At 44.8% G+C, this 19915-nt stretch overlaps 1 protein-coding gene and 1 long non-coding RNA gene across 7 annotated transcripts in view; one reads left to right on the top strand and one right to left on the bottom strand.

The window, feature by feature from the left end:
* The window catches only part of LOC310841509 (uncharacterized protein), a 59791-nt gene extending 56798 nt beyond the window's left edge, over positions 1-2993 (top strand). For all 6 annotated transcript variants that reach the window (XM_083732744.1, XM_083732745.1, XM_083732742.1 and 3 more), the window contains one exon: positions 185-2993. In XM_083732744.1, coding sequence (XP_083588870.1) covers positions 185-313 — 129 coding nt within the window. In that variant the 3' untranslated portion in view covers positions 314-2993. The remainder of the gene's footprint in view (positions 1-184) is intronic.
* Positions 2994-4903: 1910 nt separating this feature from the next.
* Positions 4904-17486, bottom strand: LOC310841625. The gene is made up of 4 exons (XR_014562625.1): positions 17348-17486; positions 9773-9861; positions 7612-7747; positions 4904-5057 (listed from the first exon to the last, which is right to left on the bottom strand). It is a non-coding gene; the product is annotated as an uncharacterized lncRNA (long non-coding RNA).
* Between the last annotated feature and the right edge of the window lie 2429 nt (positions 17487-19915).

Genomic DNA, 19915 nt, shown 5'->3' with positions numbered 1-19915 from the left:
TTCATTTTTACTCTTTTATGATTGCTGCTTCACTGGTTTTCTTTTGTATTATGAAGGGGGAGGGCCACCTTGATTCTTCTGTGCTTGTTTGAATACATAGGGTGCTCACTGCCAGCTTCCCTTGTGCACGCTAGTCTCACGTGTTCTGATACCTGTCCTTCTCACCTTTATCGTTTCCGTGCAGCACATCCATGGGAGCCGACCACCACCTCACTTTGTGTACGACCCCTCGGCCTTCGCCTTCCGATCCCTGAGCACCTTGAAGCCTCTGAGCCCGATAGCTCCAGTTGAAGAACCATCATGTGCCTACTGAAGGAGATAACGCCAAACTCTCAGGAATCCTCATTCCAACCAACTTCCCAGCAGGGACTGGGTGTGGGAGGGCATGTTTTTGGTTTTTTTGTTTTGCAATAACCACCAAGATTGTTGGTAACAGGAGATGGGTGGCTTTTCTCTTGCCTGTTTTTCATGCCGTCGTAACTTCTGAAGATTTGCAGAAAGGGAATGTCTGTGCATTGAGCAAGCTCAGCTCATAAGCCATAGTACAATTATCAAGATGGTGTCTGATAACGCAGAAAGCTGTTTTTCTTACAATTAAAAGTTGGCATCTTGCCCTAGTGAATGAGCAGTGATCCATGTGGTGGAATGTGAAGAATAAGCAGGGTTCTACCATTTCCCTCCCCAAATCTAATGGGAGTTGTTCTCTGTAGCCCAGTGAACCTTGCCAAGAATTAGAATGCTCTCTGGTCTCATCAACTAAAGGTCAAGGTGGATCTGGCTTAGCTGCCCCTGGAGGGTGGACCAGATCTTCTTTGTGCAACCACATTACAAGGCTGGAACAAGAAGCACATTGAGGTTGTGCAGCCCCAGAGTTGCCTTGAGACACAGCACAAACACACACTTCTAGAGAATGCCCCAAAGGATTTTCTCATCTGCCGAGTTCACTAACATCACATGTTCTTGCCCTGTGCAGTCTAGAATATGCCATGGAGCCCCAGGATGTTCTGTGTCTGGGCAGATGTTAGCCAGAAGGTACTCAGGAAAGAGGATGGGGCTGGAAGAGGCACAATTTCCTCTCACTTTGGCTAGAAAACCCCTTATTGAGCCATGAGAGCATCACTTCCTTGGGCGCCGTCCCCATCTGGCTGGGGAATATGTAAGAAAACCATAAGTGCATGGTTGGGTTCCCAACCATGTGTCTGGCTCCATCCATGTGATCACACTGCTCGCATCCTGCAGCTGCATGGGTTAGCACTGCAGGGGATAGAATAATGTGTGCTTGGGTTGCCTTTGATTTATATTCACTGCACTAGTTGAGATATAATAGGCACTGGGAGCAAACATCGGCTCTCAGCCGCCTGTTCAGTTGACTCTTTGTAGATCTGAGTGAGGGAGAAAGAGGAAGACAAAATATATTTTACTAACAGCATCTTTATGGGGGCCGGAATGCTGCTTTAACATGACTGCAGCCCCTTCTGCTCCACATTGATTATCTTTCTTCTTGCTTGTCTGCATTGATATAAGAGGGGCTAGTTTTTGGTGCTGTTAAATGGCCCAGATTTTACAGCAAGAATGGGGAACCTATGGTTCTCCAGGTGATGTTGGACTGCCACCTGTCCCAGCCAGCCTGGCTAATGGTTAGGGATGATGGGAGTTGTAGTCCAGGCAAAACTGGAGGGCCACAGAATTTGCTGCCTCTATTTACAGGGTCCCCTTCAAACCAGATGAAATCTACAGTGTCTCTTGGGCCTACACTGTTTTCTCTAGTTCTGTGATTTCAAAGATGTGTATTCAGACATCAGTCTTATCGGTGTACTATAATAATATGTTGTACAATCGAGCACCCATTTCTGATGTGTAATCACCATTTTTAATTTTGAAAAACATATATGCAAAACAATATTTGGGAAATGTGAGTCTGCCATAGCATGAACAACTTCTCTGAAACTTGGGGAGGAATTAAGTGCCCTGCTGTTCTGATCATTCCATCAACGCAAGCTTGTCTGCTTGCCAAACAAAACTGCCCCCATCACCTCAGACACTATTCTAGGGGGTTCTCCTCCTGACCCCCCAGAGCAGATTTGGGGGAGATGGGGAGGAGCAGGGGGGGAGCCCCATTGCACTGCCTTTGCACTAGCTCCTGCTAGCATGCTGGGTTAATTGAATCTGGGCCTTAGATCTTAATCTTGGCCACAGAACATATTCTGTATAGAAAAAGCCAACCTCAGTTGCTCATGTTCCCTTTGGAATCCCAAGTCCAGAATCTTTCAAAGAGTATGAGTTGACTCTGCTGCCTTAAGTCCTCCCTGCACATAGGTGGCAGTGGATGGAATGTTTGTGATACTAGAGTCAATGCTTTGGGTTGTTGTTGGTTTTTTACTGCCCCATCCCATGAAAGAAAAATTTGGTGGTGTGCACAGCCTTCTTTTCACCAGCATCAATGAAATAAAAAGCAGGCTGCTTTTTGTCCGCTGGCTTGCTCTGATAAGAACAAAATCAATGAGGAATGAAATAAGGCAGGTCTTTTTTTGAAACATTTCCAGTTGAAAGAGGGGAAATTTGCTTCCTTGTCTTTTATTGCTATTTTTGCAGGCTCTATGGTCAACAATGCATGGTGGGATTTGTAATCTTTATGGGCTTTAGCCTCCCTATATGACAAGGGCAAATGTAACCTAGTTTGCCGTTACTGCAAGTTAGGTTTGGCCTACAAACAGCCAGCATGAATCGTGGTCAGGAAAGGTTTGGGGTGCTACTTCCCCTGCCTAGAGCCAACTGCTTGTCCCACAGACACTACAGAGCGCTCTCCCCCCCCCCTTGCTAAGCAGGATGACTATTTCTGATTGGCCCAGAATATGCCGTCCCAAATGATGCTCCAAGATGAAGGAATGGAGGGGAGACAAACCTCTGTTAATGTTGCCTTTCTTTAGTACTTTTGTAACATTTCTCTGTGGTTTTTCAATCAGAACAATAAAGTTACATTTTAACTGCTGCTATATTCACTGCTGGTTTTCTTGTCTCTGAGTTCCGAGGACATGAAATGCAGGGTTTTAGTTTACTATTTCAAAATAGACAGGGCCCCCGGACTCCCATGTTTAAAATATTCCTCATCCCACAACAAGGGAGCCCAAGCAGCTTGACTGGAATCAGTCACGCAAGTTCAGGGAAGTTGCACAGGCTTGACCTTTGCAGTTTTTGCTGTAATAAAAGAAAAGGCTGCTTTTGCCACATTTTGCTGGTCAGCCTTGATGAGCAACAATTCTGCCCTACCCCCAGAGGAGTCATCAACCTTATATGCAACAGCTGTTTTGGTATTTCCACAGTGTTGTGAGGTCAGTGTGAGCAACTAGGTTACACATCTCGCATACACGAAACAAGAGCCTGAAATGACTGTGTGTGTGTGCGCGTGCGCAAATGACTGGCCACTGCCCTGCAGTGAGGAATTTGGGGTGTGTGTGTGCAAGGACTGGTTCACACAGCACTGAGAATGTGACTCCCTGCAGCTGATACTTAGAAAAGATTAGCCGTCTGCCAACAGTTTGCTGTTGAAAGTTAGAAGAGACATTGCTGTGAAAATAGAATTATGGTCTATAGGCCAGGGTGGCAACCTGGGCTGTACTCCCTTGGTGAGAGGACAGGAATCGGAGATCATGTACCAGAGTTGGGCAGAAGTGACACTGAGGGTGGGCGTGGCCAAAACCAAAAGTTGGGTGGGTCACCCCTCTTCTCTCTTTCCCTCTCCCCCCTTCATCATCCATCCCCAGATCCAACCATTCATACTCAAGAGACAGTAATCTATCCCGTTCACACAGAAGCAGTCTTGAGGCATGAGAAGTTTGGCCTGAAGTTGATCAGTCCTTGACTACCCAGTAGCTGCAAGCCTCAATTGAGATATTTGGTGAATATCTTTGAACAATTATGAAAGCTCTTCATATACATATATTACTCCCTTTTTCAGGGGAATAGTGCTATCAGTGTTAGCCAAGTCCTTTGTGTCTGGAAGTAGTGCATGCATTCAGCGAGAATTGCACCCATGATCAGCTGTACCCATGATCTGTATCTGAGTGCCAAACTATATATTACAGAAGGCATAAGGAAGTTATAGCCCTCTAAATGTTATTGGTCTTCAGTTCCCATCAGCCCCAGCCAGCATGGCTAATGGTCAGGTTCTGGGATAATTGGTGTTGTCATCCAGCAGCGTTGGAGAGCACTAGATTCCTGATTTTCCCATCCACCACAAGGATCCCACCAAAAATCACCCCCAGGAGCTGCTATTTACCCCCCAAAGTGCTGTTTGCAGCTGGAGGGGCATTATCAAAAGGAATAGGAAACTCTTCCCAGACTGGACTGCCAACAACACCATTTTCTTTAAAATAAAAGTGGCCCAGTTAAGCTCACTTTCTAAAAAGCATGAATAACATATAGTTGTGTCCGAGTGTCCCAAGTATAGCTGAACGGCTGTTACTGGAGAGAATGCTGGACTACATAAAAATCTGGCCTGAACCAGCATGATCATTTTAATGCCAAGTTAATATGGTAGCTTTTTGGAAAAGGCTAAATAAAAATAAATAAATCAGTATTTATTTTAAAGGCTAGTTGTGCTGGCTGCAGTTTTGGATTACCTTTCCCACTGTGATTCGCTATGATGGCATTTATATTGCTCATCTCCTGACTTCCATCTATGATGGAACTCAAGGTGACATATGTCAGTTTGCCAGGAGGTCGTGTGCAAGGCTGTTGCTTCATATGCCAACTTTGGGTTGTGGTTCAACAAGTCCTCTGTTAATGTTGAACTGCTAGAGGATGAATGAAATCTGGGTGGTACTAACATAGGAGCTGTAGTTCAGTGAATTTGTGCAGCTGCTCATATGTACGAAATCTACTGTGTGTGCCCAAAGGATGACAGTTGTTTTAAATGCCTTCTCTTTTGTTCAGAGAGGTTGCTTCATGATGTAAACTGAGCACAGCTGGTTGGCGGTTGAGCTTGCGGTTAAGAGAACAGTTCCAGTAACATTGGAGTCCCAGCCCTCATCCTGTTGCCTCGGCGTGCAGGTGTTTCCCTTCAAAGGTGAAAGCAGCTTATTTAGATTCCAAAAAGGGGATGGGTACTCAGAACATAAACAGAGGCCAATGGCCCATCAAGTCCAGCATCCTGTTCTCAGAGGGGTCAACCTACAAGCAGGACCACATCGTAAGAGCGCTCTCCTCTCCTCTTCCAGCAACTGGTATTCAGAAGTATTACTGCCTCCTTCCTGACTGTTGAGGCAGAACATGACTATCATGGCTAGTAGACATCAAGGTAAAAGGTAAAAAGGTAAAGGAAGAAGAAGAAGAAGAAGAAGAAGAAGAAGAAGAAGAAGAAGAAGAGCAGTTTGGATTTGATATCCCACTTTATCACTACCCAAAGGAGTCTCAAAGCGGCTAACATTCTCCTTTCCCTTCCTCCCCCACAACAAACACTCTGTGAGGTGAGTGGGGCTGAGAGACTTCAAAGAAGTGTGACTGGCCCAAGGTCACCCAGCAGCTGCATGTGGACGAGTGGAGATGCGAACCCAGTTCCCCAGATTACGAGACTAACGCTCTTAACCACTACACCACACTGGCTCTCAGCGGTTAACACCACACTGAGAAGCATCTGTTTTCCCTTAAAAAAAATCTTCAGCATCCAGCCTGGGGGTGAGTTCTGTATAACTCAGAAGTTTGCACATGGTATTGTGAGCATTAGTTGGTCCGAATAAAGCTATTGATTTCCTGGGGTGTGTGTGTAAAGGACCCATGGACAGTTACATCCAGTCAAAGGCGACTATGGGGTGTGGTGCTCATCTCATTTTCAGGCCGAGGGAGCCGGCGTTTGTCCACAGACAGCTTTCTGAGTCATGTGGCCAGCATGACTAAACCGCTTCTGGCACAACGTCACACCATGATGGAAACCAGAGCGCATGGAAACACCATTTACCTTCCCGCCGCAGCAGTACCTATTTATCTACTTGCACTGGCATGCTTTCAAACTGCTAGGTTGGCAGGAGCTGGGAGAATGCAACGGGAGCTCACTCCTGGCTATTGAGGCAGAATACATGGCTAGTAGATATAAGTAGCCTTATTTGCCATGTATTTGTCCAGGCCTCTGTTAAAGCCATCCAAGATGGTGGACTTCACTGCCTCTTGCGCAAGCGAGTCCTATAGTTTAAGTGCCGTGTGCAGAAGTAATTTATTTCCTCTGTCCTGAATCTTGCAGTCTTGGATGCTTTACCAGTTTTAGTGTTAATGAGAGCAGGAGAAAAACTTTCCTTTATGCCTTTCCTCAATGCTGTGCATAATTTTACAAAGTGTTATCATGTTGCCTCTTCCTCGCCTTTTCTTTAAACCATAGGTAGGCAAACTAAGGCCTGGGGGCCGGATTCGGCCCAATCGCCTTCTAAATCTGGCCCGTGAACGGTCTGGGAATCAACGTCTTTTTACATGAGTAGAATGTGTGCTTTTATTTAAAATGCATCTCTGGGTTATTTGTGGGGCATAGGAATTCATTCATTTTTTCTCTATTCAAAATATAGTCTAGCCCCTCACAAGGTCTGAGGGACAGTGGACCAGCCCCCTGCTGAAAAAGTTTGCTGACTCCTGTTTTAAACTAAAAAGCCCTCGAACGCTGCAACCTCTCTCCATAAGGCTCCACCCACTTAATAAATTTGGTTGTCCTTTTTGGAAGCTTTTCTTGTGGTGTTTTCCTCAACCCTACGAAATGTTCTCCAGCCTCCAGCCTCTGTACCTCCTGATCTGCAAAAGCACCACAGGAGGACTTAACCCACAACATCTTCTCCTGAGCTTTAATCTGAAATGTGGGAAGCCAGGGAGGCTGACTACCAAGTGGCGTAACATTTTGTTTTAAGGCCTCCCCTAAAAAAACTGGATTAAACACAGGCACTATAAACATGATTCTTAACAGGGATAACCCCCAGTGAGACCAGGCTTAAATAATACCTTGAATGGTTTTACAGCTATAGAGTTGCTGAGAATCGACATCTTTTGCAAACGTTTCAAAGGGGCGAGTGCATTTCTATTTCTTTCCTTGTTGTCGTGTTCTCTCTTAATGAGCTCCCTCCTTGCACTTGCTGAACAACTCAACAGCTCCTTGCAGCCACTGTTTTCTCTCTTGCATCCAATGCTGCTAATCAAGCCACTTACGCTCCTAGACTCGACAGCAAATCATTTCAGCAATTACTACCCAAGAACAATAAAATGCTACTGTTTTTTTCCCCTGGTGTCATTAGCGTGTCCCAGACATTGTGTTCTCCTGCTTTGACGTGCAGTAATAGTCCCGTCCAAATGCATTGCCCGCCGCATTGCAGCTTCCCAGCTGTGCCAGCTTCCCAGCCACAATGGCTTCTCCCTCCTCGGAGACGCTGTTAATTTTCAATTGGAGCCCTCCAATCCGCTCCTGCTACTTGGGGAGTTGCTGTTTAGCCTGTGATTTGCCTAATTTAGTATTCTAATTACTGAATTGGCTGGGCAGCCATCTGTCTGCTACGTGAAGTTCCTTGCAACCCCATTCCGAGTATGAGGCCAGTAAAGTTGGAGGGAATACTGAAGACCCATTTAGTCTCTGTAAGGAAAACGAACCTTTGGAGCATTGTCAACAAATCCAGAAAGGATGGCTTCCTCTTAAGTTTCAGGAGCTCTTAACCTTTCTTCTGGGCTCAGGTTGGTCAAATTTTCTCTGTCTTCTGCACACATTGCCAAAAAGGAGAATTTGTTCCTGGTAAAAGAGGACAAAAGAGGGGGAGATTTGCATATAATTTGCATATGCTAATTATATGTATACACGCATATTTCAATGTAATTACTGTAATTTAAACATCATTCAGCCCTGACACTGAGGTCCAGCACTAAGGGCCTTTTGGTGGTTCTCATACTGCGAGAAGTGAAGCTACAGGGAACCAGGCAGAAGGCCTTCTCAGTAGTGGCACCCACCCTGTGGAACACCCTCCCATCAGATGCCAAGCAGATGAGTAACTATACTGTATAGCAGCCCTGTATAGGGAAGCTTTTTAATGTGTAATGCTTTATTATGATTTTATATATGTTGGAAGGCGCCCAGAGTGGCTGGGGAAACCCAGTCAGATGGGTGGCATAATATTGTAGTTGTTCTTATTCAATAGTAAATAATAATAATAATAATAATAATAATAATAATAATAATAATAATTACAAGACAAAAGCCAAATCATTGGCACTTTCAAAGTGCTAAATATTAAAAGCATGTATTTGTCTGGCATTGGAAGGACAACAAAATTGGTGCCAGGTAAGCTTCACTTGAAAGAACAATGGGCGGACACCACAGAATCTACTTGGATCCCACTGACTTCACAAGGTATCTTATATTTGAAGCTGTATATATCAAAGTGCACTTAGGTCCAGCCTTTGAGATGCCCTGAATGGAGTTCCATTCTGTCTTTGGCTGTTGAGTCTTCATCCCTGAACTCTGTAGTCTTCTTACCACTGCTGCAACCATCATTGAAGATCCATTGAAGTCCAGATTAGTCTCTTCCAGTTGCCAGGTGTTTCTTGGGAGCAATCCTCATTTGCCTTCTTCAGCCCTCTGCTCAGCTCCTCTGTAGAGCTAGCACTTGGAAGCAAGTGCTCCACTTGCCCAATGGCTGGGCCAGCTGTGGCATTGAGATATTGTAGCAATGGAAACTCGGAATGAGATGTTGGGAAATTAAAATAAAACCTCAGTGTTATGAAAACTAACCAAATGATTCAGCCCTAGGAAACTTGCAGCATTACAACAGTTGACATTTGGGCCAAAGAAAGAGTCCCAGCCACCTACACCCTGATTTGGATCACTGAAGGTTCTTCCCCCCCCTTCCAATTCCTCAAAGTTTCTCAAGAGTAGTTCAGACAATTGTGCAACTGAATTCTTGTTGACCTGTCTGTTTTTTCCTTCAGGTTCACATCTGCTTCAAAACATGTGTTGATGGTTATGCAGGAATCAGATTGGGCCAGCAAGGCTGCTGCTGGCTGGGTTCAAATCTAGCTTATCAAACATGTATTTGTCAATGCAGACTGTTAAAAGCAGCATTGTGGAAATATTTGGTGTATAACACTTATGTAGAAAGTATAGTAAAATATCTAGATTCCCCATAGTCCATGTTGTGTACATTCCATTCTTTGGAAAAGGATGGAAAGAAACAGGTTCTGTATTTGAATTCTTCATCCAGCTTCTGTAATCTGAATAAATCACTGCTATCAAGCAAAATGGAAAACATTCGGGGCAACTTCCAATTGCCTTTCAGCTTTCCCCAGGAAACAAATGGCAATCAGGTTTTCTGCAGATTGCTGTTTGTTCCAATTTAGCACTAAAGAGCAGGTTTTCCAGGGGAAAGCGGCAAGACACAGGCAAAACTGCTTAGAACCATGCTTTCTAGGCCCAGGACAAGCGGGAGTATGGCTGAGCCCTCAGTGTGCATAATGCCTCCTGCTATTGATAGGAACAATATTGAACTACTCTGACCTCATTCATGACCGACTTCTGATATATCGCCATCCACTGCTCACATGACTTCAAGCTTATATTTGCAGAAACCCAAACTTGCTTGAAAGAGCAAAAGCTGGCATTCTTAGCATGCAGAATTTTGTATCCGGCACAGAATTCCATGCTTGCACAGATCCACAGAACAGACAGATCGCTGGAGCCAGTTGTCTTTGTTAACTGCTGACAGAAATAATAGAAACCTCTTAATAACCACAAAGGAGTATTGGGATTCAGATATATGCATACCAGAGAGATCTCTAGCTGTCTGTCCTCTTCTTTCCAGTGCTGTGTTCAGTCTGGAAGGCTGCTGTGTTTAGCAGTTGCCATTCATACCCCTACAGAGGAATGGATAGCATAAATCAGGGTTGGGCAGCTGGCAGTCCTCAATGCTGATGGACTCCAACTCCCATCCTCCCTGATCATTTGCTAGCCTAATTAGGGATGATAGGAGTTGGAGTCCAAGTGCTTCTGGAAGGGCACAAATTTCTTTACCTTGATTTAGATGGATAAATAGGCCAGGTACTAATAATAAGAATAATTATGATGATGATGACAATTGCTGGAAAGGCCAAATGTTTATTTCAGGCATAGGCAAACTTAGCCCTCCAGATGTTTTGGGACTGCAACTCCCATCATCCTTAGCTAACAGGACCGGTGGTCAGGGATGAAGGGAGTTGTAGTTCCAAAACATCTGGAGGGCAGAGTTTGTCTATGCCTGGTGTATTTGAATGGCCACAAAAATTGCTCATGAAGATGGCCTTAGCCTTCATTGACTACTCCTGTGATAGAGAGTTATTTCTTTATGATCCTTGAAAACAGGTATCTTAAGCATGCTCAAATTAACTGCTTCAATCCATCAACAATATAACACAATATATATTACAACTTGAATTAAGCTTGTTTGCTGGGGGTATATGGTAGTCAAATTCAGGACCCCTGTTCATTGCAATCACGGAAGATAGGAATATAAGAGCTGTCTTATGTGAAGTCTGATCACCGGTCCATCTAGTTCAGTACTGTCTACTCTGACTGGCAATGGCTCTCCATGGTTTCAGCCAGGGGACATTCTCAGTTTTAGCTGGAGATGTACAGGATTGCACCAGGAACCTTCTGCATGCAAGGCAGATGCACTACATCTCCAGATAAAATTGAGAATATCCACTGGCTGAAACCATGGAGAACCATGCCAATATGATAGCCTCCATGTGCAGACAAACACAAGCTTTCAAATTCCACAGGAGTCTCCACCATTCATCTGTGTTCTAGAAAAGTGCGCATTAAAATATCTGCTTTGTTTCTCTTGCAGGCCCAGTGCTTAAGAGAAGATTTAAAACAGCCAGCTTGTTTGTTGAAATTTGCAGTTTGCATCACTCAGCTGGCATCGTGCGCAACGTCTGGCTTCGGAAAGCCATAGCAGTGTCTCCCCTTGCATGCTGCCCTTGAACTGCCGCAAGTGTGAGTGGTGACGGCTCAAGCTGGCATTTCACCCACTTGGCTGCGGGAGAGAAGAAAGGGATCATGGGGGAAAACCAGCCTCCAACTGGCTGCTGTCAGATTGGCAGCCGTTTCTCACATTACAGGGAAGGGAGCAATGCTGTAAGTTGCCTTAGGTCCTGCACTGAGAGAAAGGTGGGATATGCAAGGTAATGAAATGAAATGAAATGAAAGCAGCAGCCAGGCTAAGTGCACCCTGTCTTGTCTATGGGATCACTGTGGTAACAGTCGGCCCTAAAGGACATTAGAATGATAGATGGGCCATCTACCTTGCGCTCACCTGCTAGAGGTGAGGTTGCAAAATGAATGATGAGAAAATTACAGCTGAGCAAGCCTTGACTCTGAAGGGCGTGGGCAGAGCACATTCCTAGCAGACAAGGGAAATAAATCCAGCCCTTTGGTTATCTCCCCGTGCATAACCCCAACACATATTTCTGCTATGCACTCCACTTCTGGGGTTATGATGTGGGCAAACCCATTTCCTTCATGTCATGAGATACACACTGCTTTGACTTCCCCTGGTTGTAGATTGCAATGCCATGATCAGCTCTTGCTCCAAGAACAGTCCAGCATAATGGGGAAAGGTTCCTTTGAGCAAAAGCAGAGTGCCATTCTTCCCTCTGAAAATACTCATTTCTAAAAGTTGAGGATCAGAGCTTTAGCTAGGTTGCTTTAGAACCTGAGTAAAAAAGCACCATTGAGATGTAGATCTGACGCACTTCCAGGTGAGGGATTAATAATAATAATAATAATAATAATAATAATAATATAATAATAATAATAATTTATTATTATACCCCACCCATCTGGCTGGGTTTCCCCAGCCACTCTGGGCGGCTTCCAACAAAACACTAAAATACAACAACCTATTAAATATTAAAAGCTTCCCTAAACAGGGCTGCCTAAACAGGGCATTGTAAATAGACCATTCAGGTATCACACATGGATCATTGGCAGCAGTTTTTTAAAAAGCACTTTTTGCGTTTCTCTCAGGGTAAATCTGGATTGGATTTGGAGTGGATTGGAATATAGGCTGGTGTTTTGATGGCAAGGACATCATGTGGGCTCTGCAAAACAAAACAAAACAAAACCTTGCGTAGATGAGTAGCAACCATCCCACAATAAACACCTGTCTGAAACTGCCCTTGGTCTTGTAAAAAAAAAAGGAGGAAACTGCATCAGCAGGAGATGAAAGAGCAGAGGGGCTTATCAAACAAGAAAAAGCCTACTGGTGCACCAGTGCCTGGGGACAATGATGCAGACACATGTCTGAAGGGCAGGGGTGGGGAGCGCATAAAAGCAAAAACTGAGCAAAGATGGGGAAGCTATGACACACACACCTCTGGGAGACTGAGGGGAGGAGGGGAGATGGTCACAGCAGGAAGGGGAAACTCCTTGAATTCTTCAGCAAGCTGCCTCATCTCTGCTTCTCCCCCCCCCCCGCCTCCACTTCTGCCTCTTGAGTCTGGACTGCTGTCTGCCACAGCCTCTTCCTGCTCACTAAACCCTGTTGCCTCTTCAGCATCCAACACCTCCTGCTCATAGCTGTCAACTTATCCCTTTTCCTGTGAGGAATCCTATTCGGAATAAGGGAATTTCCCTTAAAAAAGGAGGGTACGTTGACAGCTGTGCTCCTGCTCCCAGTCTGCCTGCCTCCCCTTATCCCTCTGACCATTCATTGCTATCCTACCACCAATCCCTGGCTCTGAGCCTTCTTCCGTTGGAGGTTCCCTCAGGAGTTCCCCAACTGTCTCCCTCCACTCCTCTGCATCCAGCCAGTTTATGACACCAGCATCTCCAGGTACGTCTGGGGAAGGCATCCGTCGGAAAACTTGGAGAGCCGCGGCCATTTAGTATAGACAGTACTGAATCAGATGTAGAGAGCACTGTAGTAGCACCCAGCTAACTCAGTGTATGTCAGCTGCCGGTGTTCCCACTCTATTAACAACGAGAGTGTTAAGTAATATTCTTTTCAAGCTCTTGTTCCGAACAGTTTATATAGCACACGGTACAAATGAGCAAACATGCTGCCCTAGAGTGGCGACAACTTATCTGGAGGGTGTACATAATCAGGCACTTCAGAAGGAAAAGAATGCAAGTTATTTACCATTAAATCTGTTGCTGCAGGGAAAGATTTCTAAAACCCCTTCGCCAAGCAAGATCCTTCCCCACCCCTGGAAGGTTTCTCCAGCTTCAAAACAGCACCAGCTCATTAAAAGGCAGGGCAGCCAGGCTTCCATTGCAGTCTCACACTTTTTCTTTCAGAGTTTGCGGTTTTATATGGGTCTCCTGCAATCCCCACCCTGCCTCCATCCCCCAAAGCATCCACTTGACTGCCTAGGAACCTACAGCACCATCGGCTGAGAAAGCTGTGGCAAAGAACAAACTCCCTCGCGTTTGGAGCCCTGGAGGGCAGCCATGTTGAAACTATCATTGTTTCGGCCCATGTCTTTCATTAAAGGCTGCCAGATAAATATTTACAGCTGGTCATGGGAGGAGGCAAGTTGGAGGGACCTCGGCACATTTTTCTTCATTTCACTGCTCATCTGGCGTAGGCTTTTGCATCTATGCAATATTACATTGAATTTGTCGTTGCTGTTGTCATCTTGGTGCATTAAGAATTGTGAGCTTTCATTTCAAAATAAGCCGTATCTGAATCCTACTGTATTACCAACATGGCAATGTCTTGTAGAGGTTTTAAGGCATATACCAGAACATAGTCCTTGGTGTTTAATGAATCCCAAATTTCAAGGGAGCTCCTCCCTGCCTGGTTTTGAATTGTGTTACATCTGGTAATCTCCCGCCTACCCTGGAAATCTGAGATGCCCTGTGTCAATGTGGCTTCTGGCCTTGTGGTGCTGCTATGGAATGCCAGGTCAGTCTTGTTATGTACTGAAGTTCTCACCCTGGGCCAGCAGGGGCATACTGTAGATAGTTATGCAAATGAAGGATCGAAAGTGACGTTCAGTGATTGGATAGTTTTAGAAAGTTGTTACAGTAACGTGGTACTGGAGCTCTATATAAGCAGGCTGACTGGGCCCTTCAGTTGAGTTCTGTCCTGGCCTGTGAATAAACAAGAGCTGTTTGAAGAATTGCTGTGTCGTCTGATATGTTCACCCATAACTTAACAAGTCTGCAATATATTCCTTCATACATAACTGACAAAGTGGGCCTCAGTCCACAAAAGCTTATTCTACAATAAATAAATCTATGAGTCTTTAATCTGTGAGTCTTTAAGGTGCTTTTGGTGTAATGGACTATCATGGCTGCTGCTCTGGAAACTGCACTTGGTTCTAGTGGGACAAGTTGGGAATACTGTTGGTGTTGTGCCCATCCCATCCCACCAAACTGTCTCCCTGAGATCACCAAGCTGGTCTTGGATCAGGTGCTGAGGACCCGCTGGATGATTGTCCTGGGTGTCGTCAACTTCCATTCAAAGGCTGCCTCATCAGAAATGGCTCAGGACTTGAAAGTGTGCACTTAAGAGTGCACTCCAGAGTTTTTCTTTTGAAGATGGGTTACCTGACATCAAGCTAGTGATCACAGTCTCACCGGAATGGCTTCAAGGCTATGCACCCATGTTAATGAGAGAACCTGAGGTGGACTCCATGCCAGGACACAGCCTTCATTGAGTCCCTGAGAGTCCTGACCACTGAAATTGAATGCAGTCTAACCTACTGGTTTAAGCCCAGTTTAACCTACTTTGCCTCTCCACGGATGACATTCTTAGGATGATATATTTGATATATTTATATATTTGTGCATGGCAATAAGTGAATCTGATCAATCTGCATTAAAAAAATGCTATTTTGATGTGACTCTGAAGGGAAAGGTTACGTGATGGGATGCAGCAATTTTGGCTTCCTGGCATGGCTATAACCACAATTTTCAATCCATGCAGCTTTCAGCGAGTCAAAGTGTTCATTGAGCATCAACTGGAATAAAAGAGCTTTGGAGATGTTTAAAAGGAGCCTGAAAAACTGTCATGGAGAATGGGGGAGGTAAAAACAATCCATAATAGACAGCTGGGGATTCAGCATACTGTTTAGGTCTCCTGTCTGTGATATACAACCTACATCTGTCCAAACACAGACCCCCTTCCTTTGCTTGCCGAGATGAATCAACAACAGCTCAGCAATGATCGTTTCCAGCTCACACTGAGGCCTACAGATTAGAACACTCCGGATTCCACTTGTCAAACTGTCTCGCTAGGACTTGGCCTGCGTTGGATTTCATGGTTTGTTTTTAAAACTCCCTCAGAGATATTCGTATGAAATTGACTTGTGTTAGAAAGTTTATTTGGTTTTGGGATCCAGTAGGCCAAGACAGGGAAACTGGGAGGAAAGGGAAGGCATGTAGAGATCTCTGTCCCACAGCCTTAGGGGAAGGGTAGCTCAGAGTTTGAGCATCTGCTTTGCTGAGATGCTGAGTTCAGTCCCAGCATCTCCAGAGAGCCCTGTCTGAAACCCTGGAGAGCCTCTGCCAGTCAGTGATGGGGGAACCATATACACCACCTTGAGCTCCTTGGAGGAAAAGGTAGGATAAAAAAAGTAATAAGAAATTAAAAAGCAAGCAAGGCAATACAGCATCTCTTTTTCCATTCATGCTTCTGCAGGCAATATTAACCCAAAGCACCCCCTGACACAGCAGTTTCTTCTGGGATTTAATTACTGGATTGTTTTATTTGTGTGAGAAATTCTTCATTCAGTGGATAGGGAGGAGGATGAATCAAAGAACAGGGTTAAAAGTTGTATAAATATGAGCATTTTGCAACTCCCAAGCGCTTGACATTCCAAGTGAAATAATGTTTACCAGGCCTACTATTTGGTATGTGGTTAGATATTTACCTGTGCCATACCAGAACTGTACTGCGTTAACTCCTCCATGGGTCAGCAGGTTGCAATGCGTTAATTAAAGTGTGTGATGGTGGCAAGGAAGGAAGAATTTCTTGGGGGAAAGGGTTCATGCCACATATGAAAGGAAGAATGATGCTTTGATCTGTTTATTTTAGGAAATATATTGCTTGCTTCACCAGCGCCCATTCTCTTCAAAGGGCCTCAGACTCATTGTCTCAGCAGAAAGCTGGAGTTGTTTGTAGTGGATTAACAAAGGATGGATTAAGAAAGCCAAAAAGCCACACAGTGGACTAAATATCTAAGGATGCAGTCAGTGGCTGGGTATATGTGTTGTGTTTTTATTTCCCCTATTTCAGAAATGCTGTGGTTTCTTTCCTTCCCTCTCCGTTGAAATCCAGCACCTGTTTTGCCACCTTATGGAGAAGCCAAAATTGTCCGGTCAATGTGCTATATGCATGTTTACTTGGAACTAAACCTCACTCGGTGCAATGGGACTTAGCACATAGTACTAATCTTTGCAACCTTCTTCAAAGGGAGACTTGGCCTGCTGGTCAAATGCAGCCCTCCAGGCCATTCTCTCTGGACCCCAGGATGCTCCCCACACCATGCCCCTCACTAGCCTTGCTCCACACTTCCCTCATTTTCTCTGGTTGGAATGTTTCTTTGAAATGTGATGATGCTTCTTGCGGAACTTGATTGAGAGATTGATGGGTGGCAGCAGCATAGAAACCACTGGCTTTTGCACAGCTGCAATGGAGCCCACTGGACAAACACAAGAGCTACATGTGCTGCTCCTCTCCCCTTTGCCTCTGACTGCTACCTTGCACTGGCCCCTGGCAGGTTCCCTGCAAAGAAATGCGGCCCTTGTGCTGGAAAGGTCCCCTTGGTATCAGTACAGATGGAGAGTGGGCTATAAGAAATATTTTCAAGAATAAGCAAGCGCGCAAATAAATCACTGCTGAGGTACATCCACAATTGTGAGGTGTCACAAACTGTTACCATTGTTGAAGTAAGTGCAGTACAATTGCAGCTAAGAAGCTCAAATGATATACAGTGGACCCTCTAGTTACGCACCGCTCTGGATACGTACCTTTTGGGTTACAAATGCGGCAAACCCGGAAGTGTATGCTGCACATGTGCAGAAGCAGCGCCTCTGCCTACGGACTTTCCGGGTTGCAGACAGACTCCCAGAACAAATTTAATTCATATCCGGAGGGTTCACTGTATATGACGGAAACCCTTCTTTGGAAATTAAACCAATGTCCAGACTTTAGCATTCAAAAACTTTACTTACAGAAATATATAGTTGTAGATGAATCAAAACATATTTACCATCAAGCATGGGCTTACAGTCTCTTTTTCTAACTTCCAAACAACTGTATTTTCCTCTTTTTCCAGAGCACAGTACTGAGCCTTCTGTATCACAATTAGGCTATGCCTTGCAGCTCCTTTGAGAGATAACAGCTTTTACCTTCTCCTGCAGCTTTGCTCTCTTTCAAGCAAAGAAGCACTCCAACACTCTATGGAACTTAGCAGTGTTTACAGTGGATTCTAAAACACAGTCATCTTGCTTCACATAGAATGGAGTCTCTCTTTCACTAGATACTTCCCATGTGTCAGGGGCTCAGGAGCAGAGGCACAGGGAAGAGGGGAGATGGAGAGCGAGGGGGAGGAATCCGAGGGGAGCGTAGGAGGGGACAGTGGTCCGAGGGATTCCATGAGCCTCTCCAGCGAATCGGAAGATTCACAAAAGGGGGCGCCAGTGGCCAGGGGCAGGGGGTTCCCAAGGGGAACGCCCCAGGAGCAAGGGGGCAGCAGGGACTCCCAGAGCAGTAGTTGGAAATCAGGACCAGCTTCCCCACCAGAGCAGAGTGGGGGGGAAGAGTCCCAGGTATCGGGGCCAGTGCTTTCCCCACCAGGGAGAGGAGACGAGGCAGAGCTGACCACGCCTCTATCGGAGAGTCAGGCAACGGAGGGGAGGTCAGATCCGGCCAGTGTCACGGAAGAGGGAAGCAGTGATAGAAGCAGTGTAACGGTTAGGAGAAAGGTCACTGGGTTGGCGCGAGAAACAAGTTCAAATGTACAGGAGCGCGGGACAGCAGAGAATGAGGATTGGGAACCGGGTCCTAAAGCCCGCCGGAGGCAGGGGGAGGAGTTAAGCGACTCAGCGTTGGAGGAGTCCAGAAAGGGGAATGTCCCAGTGGGCAGGAGGACCCAGAGGAGGAGAGAACAGCGCAGAAGGTGGAGCAGGGCTAGGATCTTAAACTGGTGCGGAAGGGGAGGTGATTCAGACGGGACTTCGCCGATCTAAGGTCTAAGACGTAGGGCTGCACGCTCTGGCGTTGAAATGGAAACTAAACTTCAATAAAGACTTTTGTTTTTTTATAATATTTTTTATTAAGTTTGTAAAATACAGAAAAAAGAATAAAGAGCATGTTATAAAAGTAAAATAAGAAGATTACAAATTTTCTTGTTCTTTTTTCCAAATCTATTGGACTTCCCCGCATCCTCCCAACCCTGCATTCTCTGTGAACATAACATCAGCAATTTGTTAACTTATTTCATTACTTATTGTATCCTTCGTTTTATCATGTTACCCAATTTCAAATGTATTATAACCCGAATCATGTACATTTTCATTTAAACACAATAAAGTTATTTCCTTATTCTTATCTCAGACTTCCTGTACCTTAATTTCCATTTCTTTAGTTTAACATTACTGAAGCTAGAGTTTCCTAAAAGGTGCATTTTTTTAACATTCATACAACTTATAGTGTTTTTCCAGATAGTCCTTAAATTTTTTCCAGTCCTCCTCGATTGTTTCTTCTCCCAAGTCTCGGATTCTGCCAGTCATTTCGGCCAGTTCCATGTAGTCCATCAACTGCGTTTGCCATTCCTCCAGTGTGGGTAAATCTTGTGTCTTCCAATGTTTTGCAATCAGAATCCTTGCTGCTGTAGTGGCGTACATAAAAAAATTTCTGTCCTTCTTAAGCACTCTCTGGTCCACCATGCCCAGGAGGAAGGCCTCTGGTTTCTTAGGTAAGGTAAATCTAAGTACCTTTTTTAGTTCATTATGAATCATTTCCCAAAAGGCCTTCACTTTCGGGCAGGTCCACCAGAGGTGAAAGAATGTCCCTTCCGCCTCTTTACATTTCCAACATTTATTATCAGACAGGTGATATATCTTAGCAAGCTTGACTGGGGTCATGTACCACCGGTATATCATTTTCATAATGTTTTCCTTCAAGGCACTACATGCCGTAAATTTCATTCCGGTGTTCCATAACCTTTCCCAGTCTTCAAACATAATGTTATGCCCCAAGTCCTGCGCCCACTTTATCATAGCGGATTTGACTGTCTCATCCTGAGTATTCCATTTAAGCAGCAGGTTATACATTCTCGAAAGTAGTTTACTTTTTGGTTCTAACAGTTCTGTCTCTAGTTTCGATTTTTCCACCTGGAATCCAACCTTCTTATCTACTTTAAAGACCTCTTGAATTTGTGCATAATGCAACCAATCTCGCACCTTGTTTTTTAATTTTTCCAAGCTCTGCAACCTCCAATTGTCTCCAATCTTTTCAATAATTTCCCCATATTTAGGCCAATTGGCTTCCATGTTAGGTCTCTTACGTGCCTTGGCCTCCACCGGTGAGAGCCACCTCGGAGTCTTACTCTCCAGTAAGTCTTTATATTTTGTCCAGACCATTAAAATTGCTCTCCTAACAATGTGGTTCAATAAAGACTTTTGTACATTACATCAACCTGGCGTTGGTCCTCTGTGAGCTGGGACCTAGAGGCAGCTCTGACACCATGTGACCAATGTTAGCCAACCACATGAGAACTACTGGAGAACTTTCTAGAATTCAGTTGTCAGCCAATCAAATTTAAACACATAGTAATGCATACAAGCATTTACAATTTCCGTGAACTAAATTACTAAACTTAGCAACCATTGGCTAGGAACTACCTCTGATGTCACAATAGGTAATGGCAGATGTGGACATAAAAGGGCCTTTTCCTCTTCCCTAACAACAATGTA

The sequence above is a fragment of the Podarcis gaigeae genome, assembly GCF_964106915.1.
Source record: "Podarcis gaigeae genome assembly, chromosome: 3".
Lineage (NCBI taxonomy): Eukaryota > Metazoa > Chordata > Lepidosauria > Squamata > Lacertidae > Podarcis > Podarcis gaigeae.
The sequence above is the reverse complement of the archived record's forward strand: the minus strand, read 5'-3'. Positions and strand labels throughout refer to the sequence as shown.